The 24,769-nt window shown below is 38.0% G+C and overlaps 1 protein-coding gene across 1 annotated transcript in view; it reads left to right on the top strand.

The window, feature by feature from the left end:
* Nucleotides 1-24,769, top strand: part of LOC139936404 (iduronate 2-sulfatase-like) — a 47,401-nt gene that overhangs the window by 4,080 nt on the left and 18,552 nt on the right. The window contains exons 2-6 of the mRNA XM_071931223.1: nucleotides 3,993-4,129; nucleotides 5,387-5,567; nucleotides 7,974-8,065; nucleotides 19,180-19,436; nucleotides 24,222-24,405. Of these exons, the coding sequence (XP_071787324.1) occupies nucleotides 3,993-4,129; nucleotides 5,387-5,567; nucleotides 7,974-8,065; nucleotides 19,180-19,436; nucleotides 24,222-24,405 (851 nt within the window). The remainder of the gene's footprint in view (nucleotides 1-3,992; nucleotides 4,130-5,386; nucleotides 5,568-7,973; nucleotides 8,066-19,179; nucleotides 19,437-24,221; nucleotides 24,406-24,769) is intronic.

The raw sequence follows: 24,769 nt of genomic DNA on the forward strand, positions 1-24,769 counted from the left end.
TTGCACATGTTAATTCCTTCAACCAAAGTGTAAAAAGAATGCATAGTTTTTGCATTGCACTTTGGTTGCCATGACAACGGTTAAAAATTAGGAAATTGCCATATTTCACCTAATTTAGCTCTTTTCTGAAAATTACCCAAAGTTGAAGGCTTCACTGTGTAAAGACCAAATATATTACCTGCCTTTCAACTGAATATGGTAAATATACACCCTTGGTCTTTCCAAAAGTGCACCTGACACAGATACAGTCAATTGTAAATGGAATAATCCATTATTTCAAAAAGGGGTGTTTTGAACAAAGTTTAATTTGGGAAATAGAGGGGGTTGCTAAGTTTGTCAGAAGTCCGAAAGTAGCATATTTAGGAAAGTTGGGCTACCAGGCTTGAAAGATAAGATACTGGTCTGTAGGAATTTCAAAAAAAATGTTTTGGTATTTGTTGAACTGGGGAGCAGTGTTGTCAGAAGCTTCATGTTTTTTAGCGATTGTATAGATGTAAAGTTGTAAAATAATGCTCTTTTTATGACTTTCTACATGCTTAACAATGATGAAGACTGACAAAATATCAAGACAAAATATAATAAAGCATCTTATGACAACATATCTCCCAGTTGTATAAACAGGCATCACATAATTAAAAAAGAAAGTTTTTGTATTTTTTTAACTGTGGAGCAGTGTTGCCAGAAACTTAATGCCTTTAAAAAAAAAGGGTGTATTTTGCAAATTTCATAATCATATGAAAAAAATCATGCTCTCTTATTACTTTTTACACGCTGAACAATGATGTTGATTGAAAAAAAACAGGCACACAATAGAGCAAAGCAACTTACAAGTATAAAAATATAACTCTCAATTGTATAAACATGCATCACAAAGAGATTCTGTGGTATGTTTGTGGTCATTTACGTTTGGCTATAGCAGCTATACAACCTTAAACAAAACGTTCAATTTTCTTGACAAAATGGACGTTCACAGCTCTTCGTTTGAACATCAAAAATGTCTAACACGTCCTTAACACTGCACAGAGGCATCACATAATCAGTGACTGCGTGTACAATTAATGGTCACGTAAATCAATTAATTTCCAAGTTCCCTAATGGAACATAGCCGGATAACACTATTACCAGCCGAATTAGCTTGGGGTGAGTCTTCGAACTATACATTGTATACAGTTATAGTTATATTTTTTATACTTGTAAGCTACTTTGCTTTTTTTTCATTTTTTTTTCAATCAACATCATTGTTCAGCATGTAAGAAATGCCAATAAAGAGAATTAATTTGTTCTATTTTTTTTCTTCAAATTTTACCATGTTAAGGCAGTGTCACTACATGATACAGTTGCCTATTTGTGCTCCCCAGACATGAAAACACAAATAATCGCCCAATCACAACCGAAATGGCAAATATTCCCTAAAGGTGACTGAAGACAGCACAAACTTTCCTACTATTAATGATGTGCAATGGAAATTTTAAAAAGGGACTTTCAATCAAGGAGGCGCTTTGTAATGCATTGTCAACAAGATTTGATATGCTTGGGGGCTGGGCATGCAGGGGGGTAGTATAAAATCAAAAAATTAGGTTATTAAAAATATTCTTGATCAATGTTGGGTAGTCCACAAGGCTACAGGGTGCTCATGAAAGGTGACGGATTGATGGAAGACTTAAAAGTATTATTTTATTAATGTTATTTATTCAATCTAAAGAAAACAAGTTAAAAATGCATTTTTTTTAGACAGTACTGTGTTACAACAGGATACAATTGCCCAAGTTTTTCTCAAAATGGAAGGACCAATGTTGGCCCGAAATACAACCGAAAGGAAAACATTCTGAGACCCCTGGCAAATTGTCATTTTGAGGGCCAAAAATAGGGTAAAAATGTTGATTTTGCCAATTTCTAAAAACATGCGCTAATGATGTTCTAAAAATAGCATTAGGGTAAAAGTTAAAGCAATAATTTTTTTGTCTCAAGTTAAGCATAGGACGACTCAATGTATTGATGTGAAAGGTTTTATGAAAAAAAGAATGCACAGTTTTTTTGACGCCAAAATTGGCAAAAAATAGCCAAAACACAAATGAGCTGTTGCCATGGCAACGGGCTACATAGTGATTTCAAAAGTTTAGTTTGTTTGAATGCACCTCAAGTCCCTTCCGCCCATAAGGTTTTACCCCCCAAAAAAAATCCTGATATTTTTACCTAATAATAATGTCTAATTTTTTTTGCCATTTGTTGCGTTTTTGCCCTGCCAAAGTGCTAACTTTCCGGCAAAACTGTGTTCGCGCACTTAAAATACCAAAACATATTATTGCATTTTTATGTAGGTTGGTACCTTATCTTCCAACTATAAAAGTGTCATAATCCACAAAGTGCCACTTTCGGACTTCGATACACCTATTTTTCGCTATAAGAAAGTATGACAAAAACACCCCTATTTGAAATAGTGGTTTGATCCAAAGTTGATGGCACACTTAATTTTTAAAAATATTTTCTGAAAGAGTAAACATGGTTGTGCAACATGTGTGAAAGAAAAACTTCAACGTTTTCCCATTTAGACGTACCAGTGCTTTCAGTTTACCTATATTTTACCTATGTTTTTTATAAAATGCATACGGGTAGAAAGATGTTGTAAAAGTAGAATACAATGATCCACACAAACATGCCTCGAAATTGCACGGTTTTCCTTTTACCTCGTCGACTAACGCGGTCGGCCATTTATGGGAGTCAAAATTTTGACTCCCATAAATGGCCAACCGTGTTAGTTCACACAGTAACAGGAAAACCAGGCAATTTCGAGGCAAACTTGTGTGGATCATTGTATTCTACTTTTAAAACATCTTTCCAACCATATGCAATTAATAAAAAACGGTTACAAACACTTTTTATCGACCAACTCGTCCGATCCAAGGCAACATGTTCCTTTAACCATTGCTTCGTCCTTCGGATGGGACGTAAAAGCTGTCCCTGTGTATTATTATAAAAGCTATCAACGCACGTTAAAGACCCCGGTACACACTTAATATTGTAGTGAAGAGAAGGGGTTGGCCCGGTGTGTCTGGCAGTGCAACCATGGAGGAAGGGAGAGAAGGAGCTTGAACACAGGGACTTCAAAAGTCGAACCTGTGGTACCGTGGTTGTTTAACGACCCTTCGTAATCACCCACATACCTTATACAGACAATGGGCGACCTGGCGTATGTGAGTTTGCGCGTGCCCACTTGGTTCTTCACTCAACTACGGTGTCGTATGTCGTATGGGTATAATACAGAAAAAAACAACTTTTTTGAGACCTGGTAAAAATTGTGTACACTTGTGCCCACCAAATCAAAAAACACAATTGAATACCAACCACCCTCGTGTGCTAATACCCAAATTTTGAACCACCGCTAGTGACCGGAAAGTCACAAAAAATGTAAAAATATGCCATGATGTTTCCGTGAAACACCACAAAGGGGAAATGAAAACGTGTATATTCACAATTCTTGTCTCCAATGATTCAACTTTACACAAAGGCATTGGCGCAGTCTGGTGGTACCACACCTTCTGTACAAAGAGATATAATCCTGCTGGTTATCGGCCGTCCAGCTGGAGGTCTCTTATCTTTTTCCACTGGTCAGACAGGGGCATTGTCGGGGTTTTCTTTTGTTACTCTGCGGTTTTGCGGGTCGTTCAAGCTCCTTCTCTTCCTTTCTCCATGGTGCAACTATCTTTAATTATGAAGGCTGCACTAGAAAGGAAGAATAGAAAGAAAGTCTTAGATGTTAAGTTTGTATCAGGGATATCGTTTTGGTTTTACCCATATACACCAAATTCTGATAAAATTAGAAAAAAATGATAAGATAAGAAAAAAGAAGAAAATGGATTACCTTACTTCTTAAGAGGATCTTGTGCTTTGCATTTAAATTTGTTTTTTGTTTGTGTTTTGTTGTTGTTTGAGTATTTGGAGGGGATGTGTTTACGAAAGACATACATTAACTCAGTTTGCATCATTTCTCACAGATTCAAGACCCAATGTGCTTTTCCTGATCATTGATGATTTCCGACCCGCCTTAGGGAGTTATGGAGAGCAAGTAATTACACCCAACATGGACCAGCTTGCTGCTCAATCAATCAGATTTACAGATGCCCACGCACAGGTAAAGCCTTCATGGTCTGTTTATCAATAAATTCAATCTAGGAAGTAAAGGTTATGGTTGCCGAAATGATGTGTTCTTTGTTAGAAGACGTTTTCAACCACTTTAAGATTAATTTGTGTTTTTGTGGGGATGAAAAATTTTACAATCTGGAGAAAAATAACAGGTCATGTTGAATTCATAGACTCATTTTATTCCTCGTCCTACATACATTGTATGTCACTGCCAATAAGTAAAATCTTCAAATCAGTGGTAACCTCAGCATAGTGTTCACTTTCTGCATTTCACACCTTTTTATCATGTATTCAGTATATAATAGGCCCCAACAATACTTTCAAAAACACAGTACATTTACACCTCACTTTAAGCCATTATACACTTTCGGTACAAAACAAAGTTCACAGATTTACGCTGTGGCGCAATATGCAGTCAAACAGGAACACTAGGGGGGGGGGGGTCTTCTCTTTTTGAGAAGGGCGCTAGGTTTTTACCTAATTGTGGCTTCCTTACAGACACAAGTGACACGACCAGGATTCAAACCCACACTCTGCTGATCAGAAACACCTCAGCCCACAGAATGGCCATAAATTCTTGAATAAACGCGTTGTAAATTGAGTATTGTAAAGGAAGTGGACACTAGCTATTGGTAACTATTCAAAATAATTATTAGCATAAATTATGAGAAACGGCTCCGTCTAAAGTATTAACGTAGTTTTCAAGAAAGAAGTAATTTTCCACGAATTTGATTTGGAGACCTCAGAGTTAGATTTTGAGGTCTCGAAATCAAGCATCTGAAAGCACACAACTTCAAAAGACAAGGTTTTTTTTCTTCCATTATTATCTCGCAACTTCGCAGCCAATTGAGCTCAAATTTTCACAGGTTTGTTATTTTATGCATTGTTGAGATACACCAAGTGAGAAGTAAGTAATGCATGAATATTTGTAAGAAGCTTTCCAAGCTTTGTATGATTTTGAAGCAATCTGCAGGGAGGCATACTTGGCGCAGTTATCATGTACAATTCGAGGCAGAGGCCGCCCTTAGCTTTGCTGGATAGACAGTGTCCAGAGTGGAGTAACAGAAGTGTACGAGAGCTTCTAAGAGCAGCGATTGAAAGAGATCAGGTGCGCCGCCATTACATTTTGAGGATGAGGCGGCCACCGATACAAGTCTTTGCTGAATGATAATGCTTTTATTTGTATTTTCCAATGATGTAAAAACAGGTACTCTTGTAACAATCTGGTATCCTTTTCGTTTTGCAGCAAGCTTTGTGTGCTCCAAGTAGGATATCTTTCTTGACGAGTAGGAGACCAGACTCAACTCGCCTGTGGGACTTCATGTCCAGCTACTGGCGAGATGCAGCCGGAAATTTCACAACATTACCTCAGCATTTCAAAGAGAATGGTTATTACACAGTGTCGTTGGGAAAAGTTTTCCACAGGGGTAGGTATTGAATTTACAGATGGTCAAGACATACTTACATATTAACCATTCAATATATTTGTGACAAAGTGGGACATGCACCGTTATAAGTGCACAAGTAGGGGCTACTATTTCTGTCCACACTCGAGCCTGATACTTAACGGAGGCATTGAAGGCGATTGCCACCATGGCCCCTGGCCTTTGTGCCCTTTAAATGCTCCAGTAGAATTTGACAATTACCTCATAGGGTGCTCATTACAAAGGCCGAACATGCCTTGGTGCCCTTGCTCTAGCATACAGGCCTGGTGACACACTATTTTGTAGTCTTGTTTCATCAGGCCTGGAATTCCACACAGGCCAAGGAGGACATGACCCTGAATACTCTTGTCTCAATTGCCCTGGTGCCCCGGTGCCTCTTGACTTTAATTTTAAGTGCCTTTTTCAAAATGAAAATGGCCTGGCCCTCTCAAAGATGAAGTTTCAGGTCTGTTTCATTTAATCTACATTTTTTTTTTTTTTTCAGGATTTTGAAAAATGAATACAAAAAGTAATAGAGTGTGTTTGGCTTTTTGAAATAATAATCAGAAGGTAAAATTGTCAGTCAGCAAGCAAACCTAGTGAATCAGCACTAAAGCACGGTGCAAGTCATCTAGCCATAGACTCTGGGTGTGACTGTGTGAGCAAGTCACAGGGTTGATGAAAAGTGCATTGCTGCATTGTGCAGGGAACCAATAGAATCACTTGTGCGTTATTAATGCTAAGCTGTTAAGCAATCTGCTTAATCCAACACCATCCTGTGCTAGACTCTGATTAGATCCACTGGCTTGAATTAATTGATTGTTGTTGACTTTTAAAGCATATTTGGCAGGGGCCTGGTGACACCCCAATTCAAAGTAATCACAGACGGAATTCAGGCAATATTTTATACCATGGAACACCTTCCTACATGACTTTACAAAATACGAATATCTTTCTCTGTTTTTATTTAAAGGGAAGGAACACATTTGGTAATTACTCAAAACAAATATTAACTTAAAAACTGACTTGGTAATGAGCATTGGAGAGCTGTTGATAGTATAGAACATTGTGAGAAACGGTTCCCTCTGAAGTGAGAAAGAGGTAATTTCTCACTCAAATAATAAAAGACTTCTAGTGTGGTCTTTTATTCTTATCTTAAAGCACACAAATTTGTCTAACAGTAACAAGGGTGTTTTTTCTCTCATAATTTTCTCGCAACTTGGACGACCAATTGAGCTCAAATTTTCACAGGTTTGTTATTTTATGCATATATTGGGATACACTAAGTGAGAAGACTGGTCTTTGACAATTACCAAATGTGTACCTTCCCTTTAAACACAAACTTGTTTTTAACCTTTTTACCCCCAAATCGAACAAGAACCGTGTCTGAGATTCCAGAGATTCTATTTTTCTGAATATAAATTTGTTGACCTACATGTATCAACAAGGAGAGCAATGATATCCGTTTGAATAGCAAAGGAAATAAGTCATGTGTACAAATGCCAAAGTCGCATTTATCAGCAACTCTATAGCGGACTTGTGCAAGCGGAAATCTAAACAAGATGGGTGTGAGAAAAACACTTTCTATTGCTGCAAACACCATGGCTTATTCTAAAGCCATCCACCGCGTTTGACCCAATTTCATAGAGCCGCTTAAGCACAAAAAGTAGCTTAGCACAACAAAGTGTTTCTTACCAGACTAAGGTTACCTGCCAAACTACCATGTCACATGTACAATTTTTGACTGGTAGCCTGCTCATTTCTGCTTAGCAGACACTTGTTTAGCAATATTCTCATTAAGCAGCACTATGAAATAGGGCTCTGCTCTCAACTTGACCCAATGATGCCCTCACCAATCTCATCAGGCAGGCCACGGAGGCCATGACTTGAAGTGCCCCACGGTCCAATTTCATAAAGCCACAGAAACTGGTTACCAGCCAAAACTCCATAAAGTTTACATTGTTTAACTGGTGCCCCACTCACATTTAAGCTTAGCAAATAAATTTGCCAAGTAATATTTTCTGCTTAACAGCTTCATTAAGTTTGGCCCTGGTCTTGGCCTTGGTGCCCCTTCAAAAGTTTGCTTTGGACTTTAAGATTTTCCGATGGAATAGACTAAGCAAGTCTCTTGCATGTGGAACATTGATACCCGTTAAAGCGTGTGAGTTTGTTCCCTTCACAAGTTAAAGCAATGTACGGGGGACCAAAGTGGTCCCAAAAATGTTTGAATACGCCCAAGACTTGCTCGGCCTATTGCCCTTTACAAAATGAAAATGGCCTTGCCCTTTCAAAGATGAAAATCCAGGCCTGGAGGAAAGTACTTCATATTTAGGACACTGTATAAAGAGGAGAATGAAAGCAGTTGGTTCATCATAAATTTTATGTTTAGTTGTTTTAATTTTATGACAGGTCGATGTTCCAATTTCACTGATGATTATCCATTGAGCTGGTCCATTCCTGCCTTCAGGCCAACCACAAAAAGGGAAACTAAAAAAAACAAGGTAGGGCAAATAATTACAATTCTGCCCCCGCCCCCCCCCCCTTTTTTAAATTAAGAATTCATATAGGTGTCGGATGTGTTGTGGCATGTCGTGGCTGAACGAATAAGAGCACTGGATTCAAGCTCTGGTGTATCTGATCAGCAGAGTGTGGGTTTGAGTCCTGGTTGTGACACTTGTGTCCTTTAGAAAGACACTCAAAACCATTTTTGCAGCCTCCTTTGTATGAGACATAAAGCTGTGTTGTAGTGTGTTGTGCATGTGAAAGAACCCAGTGCACTTATGGTAAAGAGAACCAGTGTTCCTGGTTTGATAGGCTGCATATTGCGCCACAGCACTGTGTAAACCAGAACATGTGCTATGTAAAAGGGAAAAGGTCTCATACTTCAAACGTAGCTCCACATGAATTACAGCTCTACATATCTTGCAGGAAAACACACCGAGTGCTTTCAGGGGTCGAAATTAACTACATTTTCAAGGTAGCTCACAGGGCTAGTAACCCTGAATTTTTACTAGCCCTGAATAAATTTCAGTAGCGCTGGCTGGATTTTTGTTTCCTTCTTTATTGCATTGATTTAATTGCTTTCATATACTAGGCGCCGAGCTAACATTATGTTGACAAAAACCAAACAATGACCATACCCTTTCATTGTAGAAAAGATTAGAATAAAATAATTTTAAAAAACAGTCTATACTCACAAAATATTTGTTTTTTTGAAGGAGGTTTAACTCCTTCCAAAAAACGCCACATAATGCCGACAGCAGACCTGCCAACCTTGTCTTTTATTGTTTGAGTACCACATAGCGCAGCCGCATAAATCAAAAGCCCAGTGCACAGCGGCATAACCCAGAAGCCCAACTACTTGTACTGTTGTCGGCACAATGCTAACAGTCAGTCCGAAAACCGGGAAAAAAAAGAACAAATCGGAGGGGAAAACAAATATAAAAAGATTGGACTTTGGAAAAAAAAAACAAAAAAAAAAAACTATAAAAATATTTTCCGGCAAAAATATTCCTCAGACAAAATGTAACGTGGGCGGGGAAAAAAATCCCTGTGAGGCACGGCAAAAATGTCGCTGGCGCACGCCCCCGAAATTCCTCGGACTTTATCCCAATGTTGGGCCAACATAGTCTGATTCCCAGACCCAAAAATCTCCGACTAGGCTCTGTCGAATTTGGGGTTACGGTATCACCCAAAATCCTGTGACCAAAAAGGAGGAATTCCTCCTTTTTCGAAGTTATCCGAAATGTTCCGAACGTGTTGTCGTCAACATTCGGACAGTATCGTTGATGGTCAGACATTTCCGGGTGTCTATGGTTGCATAGTAAACTGAATCCATGGAATCATAATGTCAGTCCTGTTTCTGTCGGCCGTAGATCCAGGAGTTTTTGTAAAAAAAGTTTTTTTTTACCGCGAAATAGTAATAAGCGGTGGTATCCGGCTTGTTGTCTTTCGACGTTTAAGGACGATACCATTACACTGCAGGGGTAAGTTCTAAGGGCTCAGCCTCAGTTGTATTGTTTTCTTTTCTGCTGCTGGTTTTTTGTTATTGTAAATAATTTTTTGAAGTAACAAGGGGAGATTAAAAAATAATATTTTTTTCAACTCCATGAGAGGGCACAAACCCTGATCATCTTGCATTTTGTATTACCCCTGCGGTATAATGGTATCTATCGTCCAGGTACGTCGAAAGACAACATGGCGGATGCTACCGTTCGTTTATAATTCGGGGTAAAAAAAACCATTTTGTTACAGTTAAAAATACAATTTTTCAACAGTTTGAAGGTGATTTAGATTCATATGACTCTTGTACATATATTTAACGGTGTCGTGAGTTGTCGGTATTTAGTGCGACCTTTCCGATCAGGTGCAGACATGGTTTCCCTGGAGATGACCCCCGACCCTGACAAGTTGCGTCATGCTCTATTTTTAACCGTGGGTGATACCTGACCTAAGATTTTTACTGAGAGACGTCAAGGAATCTTTGGTCAGGGAACCAGACTAGGGCCAACACTGTTCAGAGCAAAACATTCCTCAAGAAAAATACGGCGATGCCGAACACGTGCGTTGTGTGCACATACATCCATGCATACGGCTATATTTTATGTACTGTACCAGATTGACAAAACTGGATTGCGCCATTCCCACTCCCTCTGTTACGCATTGGTTTATTCGTTTTCCAGCGGGAGTTAGAATTTAAAATATAATTCTAAGCACAACCTCTTTTTTATCGAAGCGCATAATGATCACTCAGATGCAGGGTGTCTTTTTTTGGTTGTTTTTGCACTTGGGGTCGAACGAATGACAGTTGAAGAAATTAAGAACAAAATTGTCCGTTCGTGTCGCGGACGTTACGTTAGTGCAATCAACCGATGCGTCGTTTTTGTGTGTGCGTGAGTGTACTGTACGTAATGTAAGTATAGTTATTTACTGCAGGCAACATGATTAGACTCGGGACTTACCCTTCTTGTTATGACAGCGCTAGCGGGAGGGTGATCTGATATCAAAATATTTATTATCGCCCGATAACGAAATAAAAACAAGAGAAAATTCTACAACTTATTGTTAACACAGAAATATTTATGTTTGTTAAGATGTGAATTTGCTTTATTTTTCCACTAGCCCGCCGGGCTACTAAAACTGGGGGAAACGGTAGCCCGGCTGTCAAACTGGTAGTTCCGGGCTAGCGGGCTACCGGCAATTTCGACCCCTGGCTTTAATTGATTTGCCCTTAGGGGTGTTATAAAAACTATAACAGTATTATTATTATTATTATTATTATTATTATTATTATTATTATTATTATTATTATTATTATTATTATTATTATTATTATTATTATTATTATTATTATTATTATTATTGTTATTGTTATTGTTATTGTTATTGTTATTGTTATTGTTATTGTTATTGTTATTGTTATTGTTATTGTTATTGTTATTGTTATTGTTATTGTTATTGTTATTGTTATTGTTATTGTTATTGTTATTGTTATTGTTATTGTTATTGTTATTGTTATTGTTATTGTTATTGTTATTGTTATTGTTATTGTTATTGTTTTGTTATTGTTATTGTTATTGTTATTGTTATTAGCTGTTCCGACGTAGTGGTCGGAACAGCTATTGAAATCGTCAAGATTTTTATTTGTTATTATTATTATTATTATTATTATTATTATTATTATTTGTATCCGTCAAAAGCCCATAGGTTTAACCAGGGCATTTTGTTAAAGCCAAAAATCATACTTGGCTTAGTATAAAAGAGTCAGACCATATATCATATTAAAGCTTAGGTCTTGAAGTTGTAGTTAAATGTAATTTGCATAAATTAAATAATTAATTAACTAAGTTATAACGACATGAATATTTAATTAGCCAATCTTTAGATTGCCATATCTCACAAACTATACGTCCGATCGCAATTTTTTTTTCATTTTTGTACTTTGTGGGTACTGTATAACTATTCCATGGCCTTAAAATCCGGACGACGTCACCATGACGTCATGTATTGCACGTTTTGTGTCTGTGCACAAACACAATGGCTCTTCAAATGTCAACATTTAAATGATCAAAAACTTAATAACTTCAAAATTATTTATCTGTTTGTTTCCTGAATTTGATATTTTGTGTCCAAAAATACACTGATTCTAAAAATAATGGTTTCCGTTCATTAAAACCAATCAAGGGACGCTATCATTAACGAATAAATTAAAATCTTGCCGTCATCGGTACAACGTAGTACTTCTGGATGTAGTCACTAAACTGCGTGCAGTCGCTTTCAAGTGGCTGTACATTGTCTCTATGGGTGGTTGCAATACAGTGTGGACCTGTTTGCTTTGAGGACTTACTTGAGGGGAGTCTACCACGCTGTCCTGATGTTGGCATCGATGTATTTTTTTTCCTAACCGTGTGGTGGACATACTCCATTGGATTTGTACACAACCAATAGGCATACATTGGAATCCTACGATGGTTCAGGGTTTTCGTTAAAACGATGTACGTTCTAATAGGTTTTTTTAAAAAGGCATTGGATTGGGGTAAGTTACACACTATCGTGTACCTTATGAAATTTGTTAGTATGAAAAACACAATTTTAAAACTGTGACGTCATCACGTGATAATTTATGGTAATTAGAAGCTTTAATGAGTTTTTCTTTGCAGCACTATATCTCAAGAAGTGAACGGCCGAATTCAAAGTTGTTTTCAGTAAAAGACTCCTTAGGCATGATAGATTTGCATTGGATAACCGTGACCCCGATTTGACCTCTACTTCCGGGTCAACCGGAAGTGAGACCATATTTCAAGAGTTACACAACCGATTTAATTTTTTTCTTCAGTTATAGACTCCTTAGGCATTAAATTTTGTTGGGGAAAATCCGTGACCCCATTTTGACCTCTTCTTCCGGGTCAACCGGAAGTAGGACCATTTGTCAAGAACTACAAACCGATTTTCAAACTTTTTTCAGTAATAGACTACTTAGACATTAAACATTAACTTAGAAAACTGTGACCTTATGTTGACCTTTATTTCCGGGTCAACCGGAAGTGAGATCATTTCTCAATAAGTACACAACCGATTTTCAAACTTTTTCAGTTATAGACACCTTAGGCATTAAATATTAACTTTGAAAACCATGACCCCCACGTTGACCTTTCCTTCCGGGTCAACCGGAAGTGGGACCTTATTTCAAGAACTACATAACCGATTTTCAATTTTGTTTTGGTTATTAACTCCTTTGACATTGGACATTCGCATTGGCTAGCCGTGACGCCATGTTGACCTTTACTTCCGGGTCAACCGGAAGTTGGACCATATCTTAAGAACTACACAACCGATTTTCAATCTTTTTCAGTTTTAGACTACTTAGGCATCAAAAATAAAGTTAGAACAACCGTGTCCCCAATTTGACCTATATTCCTGGTCAACCGGAAGTGAGACCATATCTTAAGAACTACACAACCGATTTTCAAACTTGTTACTCTTATAGACTCCTCAGGCATTTAAAATAAACTTTGTGACCCCCATATCTCAAGAACTACACAACACGGAACAGCTTTGTGTTTGTTCACAAACACCTAATGTCTAGTTGTTATTGTTATTGTTATTGTTATTGTTATTGTTATTGTTATTGTTATTGTTATTGTTATTGTTATTGTTATTGTTATTGTTATTGTTATTGTTATTGTTATTGTTATTGTTATTGTTATTGTTATTGTTATTGTTATTGTTATTGTTATTGTTATTGTTATTGTTATTGTTATTGTTATTGTTATTGTTATTGTTATTGTTATTGTTATTGTTATTGTTATTGTTATTGTTATTGTTATTGTTATTGTTATTGTTATTGTTATTGTTATTATTATTATTATTATTATTATTACTCCACTAGGGGATGAGAATATTTTTCATTAGTCCAGACGTCTCAAAGTGTTCATTAGTTTTTTCCTGTGCAGTATGCAGAGCTATGTTTGAGTTTAACGCAATCTGCAGGCAACCATGCAAGAAAATTTTGGGGCGAACCCCTTCTCTTATTGATAAATTAACTGGGTCATTTACTGTGCATTACATTACATCCAAACTGAAGAAGTTTTGGTTAAGGACACAAGTTTCAAAACCTGGTGCCCCTTGGGGGTAGATTTCAAAAAGAGTTAGGACTAGTCTTATCTCGACTTAGGACGAGTTACTAGTCCTAACTAAGGACTAGCTGTACATTTTTGATATCTCTTAGGACTAGTCCTAGCTCTTTGTGAAATCGACCCCAGGGCCCAATTTCATAGCGCTGCTAAGCTCAAAAATTTGCTTGCCATGAAACTTTTTCCTTGATAAAAACAAGATTACCAACCAAATGCACACATGATTTTTAATAGTTAAAGGCAGTGGACACTATTGGTAATTACTCAAAATCATTATTAGCATAAAACCTTTCTTGGTGCATGTAATGGGGAGAGGTTGATGGTATAAAACATTGAAACAGCTCCCTCTGAAGTGACATAGTTTTCGAGAAAGAAGTAATTTTCCACGAATTTGATTTCGAGACCTCAGATTTAGAACTTGAGGTCTCGAAATCAACCATCTAAACGCACACAACTTTGTGTGACAATGGTGTTTTTTCTTTCATTATTATCTCGCAAGTTCGATGACCGATTGAGCTCAAATTTTCGCAGGTTTGTTATTTTATGCATGTGTTGAGATACACCAATTGAGAAGACTGGTCTTTGACAATTACCAATAGTGTACAGGGTCTTTAAGCAACAGCCGAATACCAGTAACAAGCAATATGCAACAAATGGAAGTTTGGTTGGTAATCTAGTTTTTCTCAAGGAAGAAATTCATGCTAGGCTAATTTTTGTGCTTAGCAGCTCTATGAAATAGGGCCCTGAAGCCCAACCCACACTCTGCTGATCAGAAACACAGAGCTTGAGGCAAGCCGTTGATTTCACCAAACTTTGTGTAGGACGAGTCCCAGCCTTAAGATTAATCCCAAGTTTACTTGTCCTATTGCAACACAATTACATGTAGGGTTAATCCTAGCATTTCGTGAAATCGGCTGTGTGCACTTGAAAACTTGGTCAATTCATGCCAATGACTCAGCAATATAAGCATTATACCATTGCAGTGGACATTCAGTACGAAACACTTCAAAGGGTTTTGATAACTTTTGTAGATCAAAATGTTGGCCATTTATTGACTCTCTGTGAATGAAGATGTAATATTTCAGCTTTATTAGTTTTCATGTTTTTGAGAAAAAGTAAAAATCACAGAGCAATGTTTTCAGGGGAGTCGCGTTAATCCATTTTGCATGCTTAAATAGTTTTCATCTCACTGAGACACAAATTATTTTTGTGAAACTGTTCTCAAAAACTACAGCACCTCAGCAAGAAATATTTGAAGGGAAGCTTTCTATCATTGTTATCTTTAAACTATGAGTTTAAAGGCAGTGGACACTATTGGTAATTACTCAAAATAATTATTAGCATTAAACCTTACTTGGTTACGAGTAATTGGGAGAGGTTGATAGTATAAAACATTCAGAGAAAAGGCTCCCTCTAAAGTGACATAGTTTGCGAGAAAGAAGTAATTTTTCACGAATTTGATTTCGAGACCTCAGATTTAGAATTTTAGGTCTCAAAATCAAGCATCTAAAAGCACGCAACTTCGTGTGACAAGGGTGTTTTTTCTTTCATTACTATCTCGCAACTTCGACGACCAATTGAGCTCAAATTTTCACAGGTTTGTTATTTTATGCATATGTTGAGATACAGAAGGTGAGAACACTGGTCTGTGACAATTACCAATAGTGTCCAGTGCCTTTAATATAAATCTGTGAACTTTTGTGTTTTGTGTCCTACAAAAAGTACCCAGACCCTTGTTAAAGTTATTTTCGCAGAGTTTGGACTAAATTGTGTTATTTTCAAGCTTTTGTTTTAATGGTTTAAGTACTTCTTTACTGACTGAGACTCTGATTGTGGTTTGGAAAAAGTTATTACATTACACAATCAGAATATTGGTTTATTCAACAGTTAGTAGAATCTGTTGAAGTTATATGATTATCCTTGGGTTACAGCAATGTAGGTCATATCACCAGGGGTAACAACCCGACCTTGTTTTGATTTTTTTTCCCTCTTCTTTTTGGCTGACTGCCTACATTGTTATTCGTATACAATGGTGTGTTTGTACGCAAAGTGAAATCCCCAGCTTTTGGTTGTTTTTTCCCCTTAAAATTTGTGTCTCAAAATTTGTGTCTCAAAATTTGTGGTGAAATTTTACTTGGACCATAGACACACTGTCATCTGAAACCTTCTGCGATTACAGGTTTTGCTGCTGTTGGAGAGAGCTTATAAATTCCATTTCGCTTTGTTTAAAACCTACACACATGTTTGATAAAATATGTTCAAGTTTAATTCTAATGCAAGGGTTTGGTAATTACTCAAAATAGTTATAGCATAAAACATTACTTGGTAATGAGTAATGGGGAGCTGTTGATAGTTTAAAACATTGTGAGAAATGGCTCCCTCTGAAGTAACATAGTTTTTGAGAAAGAAGAAATTTTCCACGAATTTGATTTTGAGACCTCAGATTTAGAATTTGGGGTCATGAAATCAAGCATCTTAAAGCCCACAACTTCGTGTGACCATGGTGCCACAAGGGTGTTTTTTCTTTCATTATTATCTCACAACTTTGCGGCTGATTGAGCTCAAATTTTCACAGGTTAGTTATTTTACATGTATGCATGTTGAGATGTACACCAACTGTGAAGACTAGTCTTTGACAACTACCAATAGTGTCCAGTGTTGTCTTTAAAGCCACTGGACACCTTTGAAAACCAGTATTCTCACTTGGTGTATCCCAACATATGCATAAAATAACAAACCTGTGAAAATTTGGGCTCAATTGGTCATCGAAGTTGCAAGAAATTAAAGAAAGAAAATCACACCCTTGTTGCACAAATTTGTGTGCTTTCAGATGCATAATCAAAGGCTTCAGGCACGAAGTCTTCTAATATTTGAGTGAGAAGTTACCTCAACACCTATTTTACTTCAGAGTCCATTGCCTTTAAAAGACCAGCATGACCAGTAAGTTTGTCATCCTACTAGTCTGCCAACTTTTTCACTAGTTCTTACTTCAAATGAATGCTAAAACAACATCGAACTAGCCATCATGACAACTTTATTGACTGTAGAGATTGTTGACTGGTCTTTTTGTGTTTTAACTCGCATTTGGTCAATGGGGCATTGGGCATTGTTGTTAAAGGAGAACACTGAATGCTTGATTTATAATAATGTGCCCATTGCCCAAAGTTTCCAAGAACCTTATTCACCAAAGAACTGTATTCATTAAACAAATTGGAAGAAAGTAATTACATATTTGCAAAAATGTTAACTAGCTGTGTGTAGATTAGTAGGTCACACTTGGCCTGTAGAATTCTTTGCAGATGAGTTCATGTTTTGTTTTCAGTTTCAGGATAGTGTTAACTAATATTAGTTAGCTTTATTCTGAAACTGAAGCAAAAAAATATATTATTGGTGTACGGTAAAACTAAGTATAGTAAGTGATAACCAAATAGCCCTCCAGATAGTTTCACAAACATGAACTTCCTTGTTGCTGTACTTTATTTCTGACTACCCCCTTTCATTTCCACGTGGTGTTACAGCGAAACCTCTTATATAGTTATACCACCATGCAAAGTTTCAATTCCTACCTATGTACCCCCTTTCAGATCTCAGTCTACAGAGGGCGCTCTCACTGTTAACCAGTCCTTGTCAACTGCTCTGCTTTGTTTGACCATGGAGGTCTAATTCTACCTCCATGGTTTGACCTCATCATTGACTCTTTACAGGCCTAGAATTGTGTAACTGCGTGGGGCAAAGCAGTTTTTGTTGTCTTTTCTTGACGTAAAAAGGGAAAGATAGAGGCCTCTGACTATTTTCAAAGGATGTTTAAAGAGTCTAGATACTTTTTGTAGGACCAAAAACACAATGTCCACAGATTTACACTCAACTTACACAGTTTGAAGATAATGATAGTAGAAAGCTACCCTGAAAATATTACTTACTTAGGTGCTATAGTTTTTGAGAAATGAGTAAAACAATGTCATGAACATAATTTTAGTCTCACTGATCACGACACGGAAATTATTTTAGCATGTAAAAACGTACTTTCATGACATTGTTTTACTCGTTTCTCAAAAGCTACAGCACGTCAGCAACTAATTTTTTAAGGTACGCTTTCTACTATCATTATCTTTTAATGGTGTAAGTTTAATGTAAATCTGTGGACATTGTGTTTTGTGTTACACAAAGTACCCAAATCCTTAAAGTCAGTCATGGATTTAAAAGAATTACTACTCCAATTTGACCTGCTTAGCTTTAGAGTAGTGGCATTTGCCCAGTGCCCTAGATCATGCCTACATGATTAAGGTGCTGTATGAGTTTTGGGTTTGATTATGATTATTACTGACACAGTAAGTGTTATGCATTGATTGTAATTGTTTAGCTGTTGAGTTCATAGGTGCAGGCCTAGAATTTCATTTTTGAACATGTTGAAATGGCAAGGCCATTTTCATTTTGCAAAAGGCACTTCCAGAGTTAAAAATCTTAAAGTCGATGGGAAACTGTTGAAGGCCACCAAGGCTAGTACCAGCACTCTGTGGCCTGTGGGCTTAAAAAGTCAACAACCATATTATGTCAACATTTTCTTTTTTTATCTACACATTCAATTCTTGATTAACATTCTTTCATGCAATCTCTTATAAAGGCAGTGAAACTATTGGTAATTACTCAAAATAATTATTAGCATAAAAAACCTTACTTGGTAACGAGTAAATTATAGGAGAGGTTGATAGTTTCAAACATTGTGAGAAACGGCTCCCTATGAAATAATGTAGTTGTCGAGAAAGACGTAAATCTCCACAAATTTGGTTTTGAGACCTCGGAATTAGATTTTGAGGTCTCGAAATCAAGCATCTGAAAGCACACAACTACGTGTGACAAGGGTGTTTTCCTTTCAATATTATCTCGCAACTTCAACAACCAATTGAGCCTAAAGTTTCACTGGTTTGTTATTTTATGCATATGTTGAGACACATCAAGTGAGACAACCGGTCTTTGACAATTACCAATAGTGTCCACTGCATTTACAGGGTCTATGTAACTTTTGTAGGACAAAAAACACAATGTCCACAGATTTACACTAAACTTACACAGTTTGAAGATAATGATAGTAGAAAGCTTCCCTAAAAATATTATGTGCTGAGGTGCTGTAGTTTCTGGGAAATGAGTAAAACAATGTCATGAAAATAATTTTGTCTCATGAACGAAATTTTTTTTAATCATTTACAAACGTATTTTCATGACATTGTTTTACTCATTTCTCAAAAACTATAGCATCTCAGTAAGTAATATTTGAAGGAAAGCTTTCCACTATCATTACCTTCAAACCCTATAAGTTTAATGTAAATCTATGGACGTTTTGAAAGGGCACCCAAATCCTTTAAGGCCCAGTGACCAGCAGTGATGATGTTGGAAGACCTTTGAGATGCCCTTCGGATGTGAAAAGTGCTTTCCAAAACTGGTTCTTATTATGATTACTATTACTACACGTATGTTTTCTTGATTAGCTGTGCCCTGGACCTGATGGCAACCTGTATTCCTACACCATGTGCCCAGTGAATGTAACTAAAATGCCAAAAGGGACTCTACCTGATATAGAAATAACGGAGTCTGCAATATCAGTCCTGAGAAGCCTCTCAAGAACCAAGAGGAAAGTTAAAGGAAAAGGACGTCATAAAGTAATGCCTTCTACTGATGGACATCCAACCCCACATACACCATTCTTTATTGCTGTTGGCTACCATAAACCACACCTTCCATTCAGGTGGGTTTAAAGACAGTGGACACTATTGGTAATTGTCAAAGACTAGTCTTCTCACTTGGTGTATCTCAACGTATGCCAAAAATAACAAACCTGTGAAAATTTCAGCTCAATCGGTCGTCGAAGTTGCTGGTAGCACCATGGTCACTAAAAGGTGTGTGCTTTCATATGCTTGATTTTGAGACCTCAAATTTGAAATCTGAGGTCTTGAAATCAAATTCGTGGAAAATTACTTCTTTCTCAAAAACTACGTTACTGCGGCGGGAGTTGTTTCTCACAAAGTTTTATACTATCAACCTATCCCTGTTACTCTATGGACAGCTGTTGATAGTAACGCATTGTGAGAAACGGCTCCCTGTGAAGTTTATAGTTCTTGAGAAGTAATTTCTCACTAAAATATTTGAGCTGAATTTGAGACCTCAATTGAGGTCTTGAGTTCAAGCATTTGAGATAAAAGCACACAACTTGTGCGAAAAGGGTCAAATGTGTTCTTCCAATGTGTTCTTTCTTCGCAACTTCATCCATCAATTGAGCACAAGGTTTCACTGATTTGTTATTTGATGCCTAAGTTGAGATACGCTAAGTGAGTAGACTGGTCTTTGACATGGTGTCCAGTGCCATTAACTTATTATTACTAATAGTTTCAGAATTATATAGGATTTGAGGCATTGCATGGTGAGGTATCAATATATATTTGGTTTGCGGTAACATCATGTGTGTATATCTACTTGCCAGGTAGATTGTTTCTTTTGAGAACTGTCATGCTTTATATTTTCTACTACCTGGAGTAGATTTTTCAGAATTTGTGAGACTTCTCAGTTCTGATAAGAACTGTCTTGCTTATTTATAGCTACCTGAGCGGAAGGCCTGGACTAAATTAGCTTTAGTGGATCGAGGGGACATCTCGTTATAAACTTCATTTACGTAGAGTGAGTTCTTAATTAGTCTCAACGGATTAGCTTGCTCTAGTCTACATCAGGCGACTGAGTGAATGATAAAAGAATATCTTAGGTTATTTATAAGACTGTTGAAAATAAGACAGTTTAAGCAGTCCAATTGGTTGAAAGTTGGTCAAGTGACCATTGCCCATTTGTCAGAGCTGCTTTAGAAAGAAAAAGCTGCTCAAAGTATTTTGAATGGTAACCTGATTGTGGTATAAGCATCATTTTGTTGTGCTTGGCTCCTTTTTGTGCTTAAGCAGCTCTATGAAATTGAGCCCCTGCTTACCTGGTATTTAATAAGGGAATGAGGGTAGCGACGAGTTTTTAAAACGCCAGGGTCATGGCCGTGCGATAAAGGCCCTAGCTGATTGCACGGCCACGCCCCTGCAAGGTCTTAAACATAAGTTTAAGAACGAGCTACTACTCTTATATTCCCATTCAAGAATGCCTTTTTGCTTAAAAGGCATAATCAAGTAAGAAACTCTGTAAAATTATTCATTTGTGCTTTGTACCTTCCTCCATGGTACGTATGTATGTGTGTTGCACTTTATATGACTGAGACAGTTTTATGATATACATGTACATCCGTACACGTAGTTAGTCTTTGTGCAAGATGTTTCGCGTTTATCTTTCACACAGCGCGGCCAACTGACCAACAGCGCCAACATCGCCCATAATGAGAAACGTTTTGCATCAAGACTAACACGTAGTATCTGAAAAACAACCGGTTATAAATAGCTCCAGCTTTTCTTTGTCAACCGTTTAAACACCCCCACGTGACGCACCCTCCACCAATAGCGAAACTGTATTTATGAGTAGTCTATAGTAGCAGAGCTGAATCTAATAGATGCTAAATTTGCATCGGGGATAAAGGACATTAACTTTTTTTTTTTTTTACCAATACACCGATGTGTGTTAGCACTGTACACTCAGTACTTTCCCGAATCCTGTGAAAAAATATCACAGGCATGTTACTTGGGTGGGTTTCGGACCATGACCCTTGCAATTCTAGAGCAGTGTCTTACCAACGAGACTTTAAGATCTTATCACCACTCATTTATTTTTAGTTCATAAATGACCTTTTTGTTGAAGCATGAATAACTTTCAATTCCGCGTCACATCCTCAGGGTTCCGTTGAACCAGGCTTTTCAAAGCTGAATCTGTTTTAAAGGCCGGTTTGCTGTTACACATGGTATGCATTTTGGCGCACAAGCTAATGACATTGGTGACGTTTAGTGCTGCATTAAATCTGACCCCTGGTTCAACGGAATCCTGAGGACAGGACACAAAACTGAAATAATAATAATAATAATAATAAATCTTATAAAGCGTTGGTATCTAGAAAACTATTCACTGCGCGAAAATGTGACCAAGGGAAAAATTAATGGTTGGCTTGACTGAAGAGGTAAGTTTTGAGATTCGATTTGAATGAAGCAATGTCAGGTTGTGATCTAAGGGCGAGAAGCAAGTCGTTCCACAGGCGGGGGGGCTGCAACCGAGAAACTTCTATCCCCATAGGTTTTCAACCTGGAAGGTGGAACGGCAAGCAAGTTGGCATCACTGGACCTTAGCTGGCGAACGGGCTTATACGGCAGGAGAAGCCTCTGCAAGTACAACGGGGATGAACTCTCTGTCATACAACGGTGTGTTGTGCAAAGGAGTTTGAAGATGATGCGTTGCTCAACAGGGAGCCAGTGTAATGCTTTAAGAACCGGGGTGATATGCTCAAACTTTTTTGAGCATGTTAGGATACGAGCTGCAATGTTCTGGATTCTCTGAAGGTGGGGCAAGGTGGAAGCTGGAAGTCCATATAAGAGGGAGTTGCAGTAGTCAAGTCGAGACGTTACAGGTGCATGAATGAGTTGCTCTGCTGTTTTGTCAGAGAGCAAAGAGCGGATGTGGTTTATGTTCTTCAAGTGGTACATGGCGATGCGGGAGGAGTTTTTGACGTTGGTTGTGAAGTTCATGTGCCTGTCAAAGATGACACCAAGGTTTCTAGCTGTGTTGCTACAAGGAATGACATGGCCATCAATCAGGATGCTGTGAATGGTGTTGTGGCGTTGTTGACTTTGGGAGTTCAGCAAGAGGATGACTGTCTTGTCGCTATTGAGTTGAAGTTTATTTGCGACCATCCATTCCTTAACTTCGGCAACACAGGCTTCTGTACGGGCAACTGCAGTGTTTGCGTCCGTGTAGACAAATGGCAGATATAGTTGTGCGTCATCCGCGTAAAGCTAAACGGACAGACCGTGGTTACGAGCGATGTTCGCAACAGGTGAAAAGTACAAGGAAAATAACACTGGACCGAGCACAGACCCCTTGAGGGACGCCAAAACGTGGTGTAGTGTTGGATGAGAAGGACCCGTCGATTTTTACATTTTGGGTGCGATTTTCCAGTTATGAAGTTAACCACTTCAAAGCAGTTCTAGTGATACCGAAGTTGTAGTGAAGACGTTGAAGGAGGATTTGGTGGTCGATAGTGTCAAAAGCAGCAGAAAGGTCAAGTAACACTAAAATTACAGAGAGTTTCTTGTCAATGGCTCCAAGGATGTCATTTCGAACACACAGGAGTGTAGTCTCGGTGCTGTGGTGTTTACGATATGCTGACTGTGCCAGCTCAAGCAGGTTGTTGGATGTTGGGTAGTCATTGAGTTGACCGGCTACCACTTTCTCCACAACTTTTGAGATGAACGGCAGATTCGAGACAGGTCTGTAGTTACTGAGCTTGTTCTTATCTAGCTTTGAGTTCTTTAAGATGGGGGTGACGTGCGCCTTTTTGAGCTGCTGAGGCACGATTCCTGTTTCTATGGATGAGTTGACAATGTTTGTAATTGCAGGTAGGACGGATGACAGACATGTTTTCAACAAGGAGGTAGGTATTGGATCGAGATCACATGATTTTGAGGGTGAGCGGCGGATGAGCTTTCCAACAGTTTCTTCCGATTCCGTCTCGAAAAGTTGGAGTACCGATGTAGAATGAGTATCATGGACAGATACTGCAACTGATGATATATGCCCATCAAGCTCCGACCTGATGTGGGTAACTTTGGTTTCGAAGTGAACATTAAACCTTTCCGCGAGGTCTAATGCAGATGGACTGTCAGGAAGACACAGTGATGGTTTACTGTGTAGCAAACCATCAACAACAGTGAAAAGTTGTCTTGGATTTGTTGCATTGTCTGATATATTCTGTTTGAAATGTGCACGTTGGGCATCTCTAATTAAACGGAGAACCAGGTTTCTTTGCTCTGTAAACATTTGGCGGTGAACAGTAAGACTAGATTTCCTCCACGCTTTAACAAAAGGGTCATTGATGAATTAAAATAAATGAGTGGTGATAATATCTTAAAGGCACTGGACACTAGGTAATTACTCAAAATAATTGTTGGCATAATATTACTTTGCAACGAGCAATGGAGAGTCATTAATAGTATAACACAGTGTGAGAAACGGCTAACCCTTAGGGCAGGTAGTTTATTGAAAAAGAGGTAATTTCTCTCTCAAATATTTTAAGACTTAAGCCTAAACCCTTTTTTAGGCGTCTGAAAGCACACAACTTCGTGTGAAAAGGTTGTTTTTTCTTTTCATTATTCTCTCGCAACTTCGATGACCAATTGAGTTCAAATTTTCACCAGTTTGCTGATTTATGCATTCGTTGAGATACAGCAAGTGTACTGGTCTTTCACAATTACCAAAGGTGTCCAGTGCCATTTAAATGGCAGTTTAAGACTGGCAGGGTTGTGGCTTGGAGATGGATGATTCGACTGAGATTCCCTCGTTACAAATGTAAACCCACATATTCATCAGTACTACATCCAAATGATAGAAAGTTGATTAACCTTTTCAGATATCCAGAGAAGTACAAGGACCTGTACCCCATCGAGACCATAGAAATGGCCAAGAATCCTTACTTCACAACCAATCTTCCTCCCGTTGCCTGGGAACATTGGAAAGATGTCCGTAAAGGGGAGGACATTCCACTTTCTGCACAGGGTGTGGACTATTATCAACCGATGCCGGACAAATATCATGTAAGTATTAATGTTTAATTTGTGTTCATACATTTTGTATTCATTAATCAAGCCTGGGTTTGATTTCACAAAGGAAGTGTTTCGGCTGAGTGGATAAGAGCACCGAACTCAAGCTTTGGTGCTTCTGTTCAACGGAGAGTGGGTTGGAATCTCGGTCGTGACACGTGACATTTGTGTCCCTGAGCAAGACACTTAAATATAAGGTTGTTGACTATTACATTAACAACCAATGCCTGACAAATATCATGTAAATATTAAATAAGGGAATAAAAGGGTAGCGACAAGTTCTAAAACTGCTGTTTAAAACCGGCAGGGTCGCGGCTGTTCGATACAGGCCCGAGCCGAAGGCAAAAGAACTTATCCG

This window comes from Asterias amurensis, chromosome 4, assembly GCF_032118995.1.
Source record: "Asterias amurensis chromosome 4, ASM3211899v1".
In the NCBI taxonomy this organism is placed as follows: Eukaryota; Metazoa; Echinodermata; class Asteroidea; order Forcipulatida; family Asteriidae; genus Asterias; species Asterias amurensis.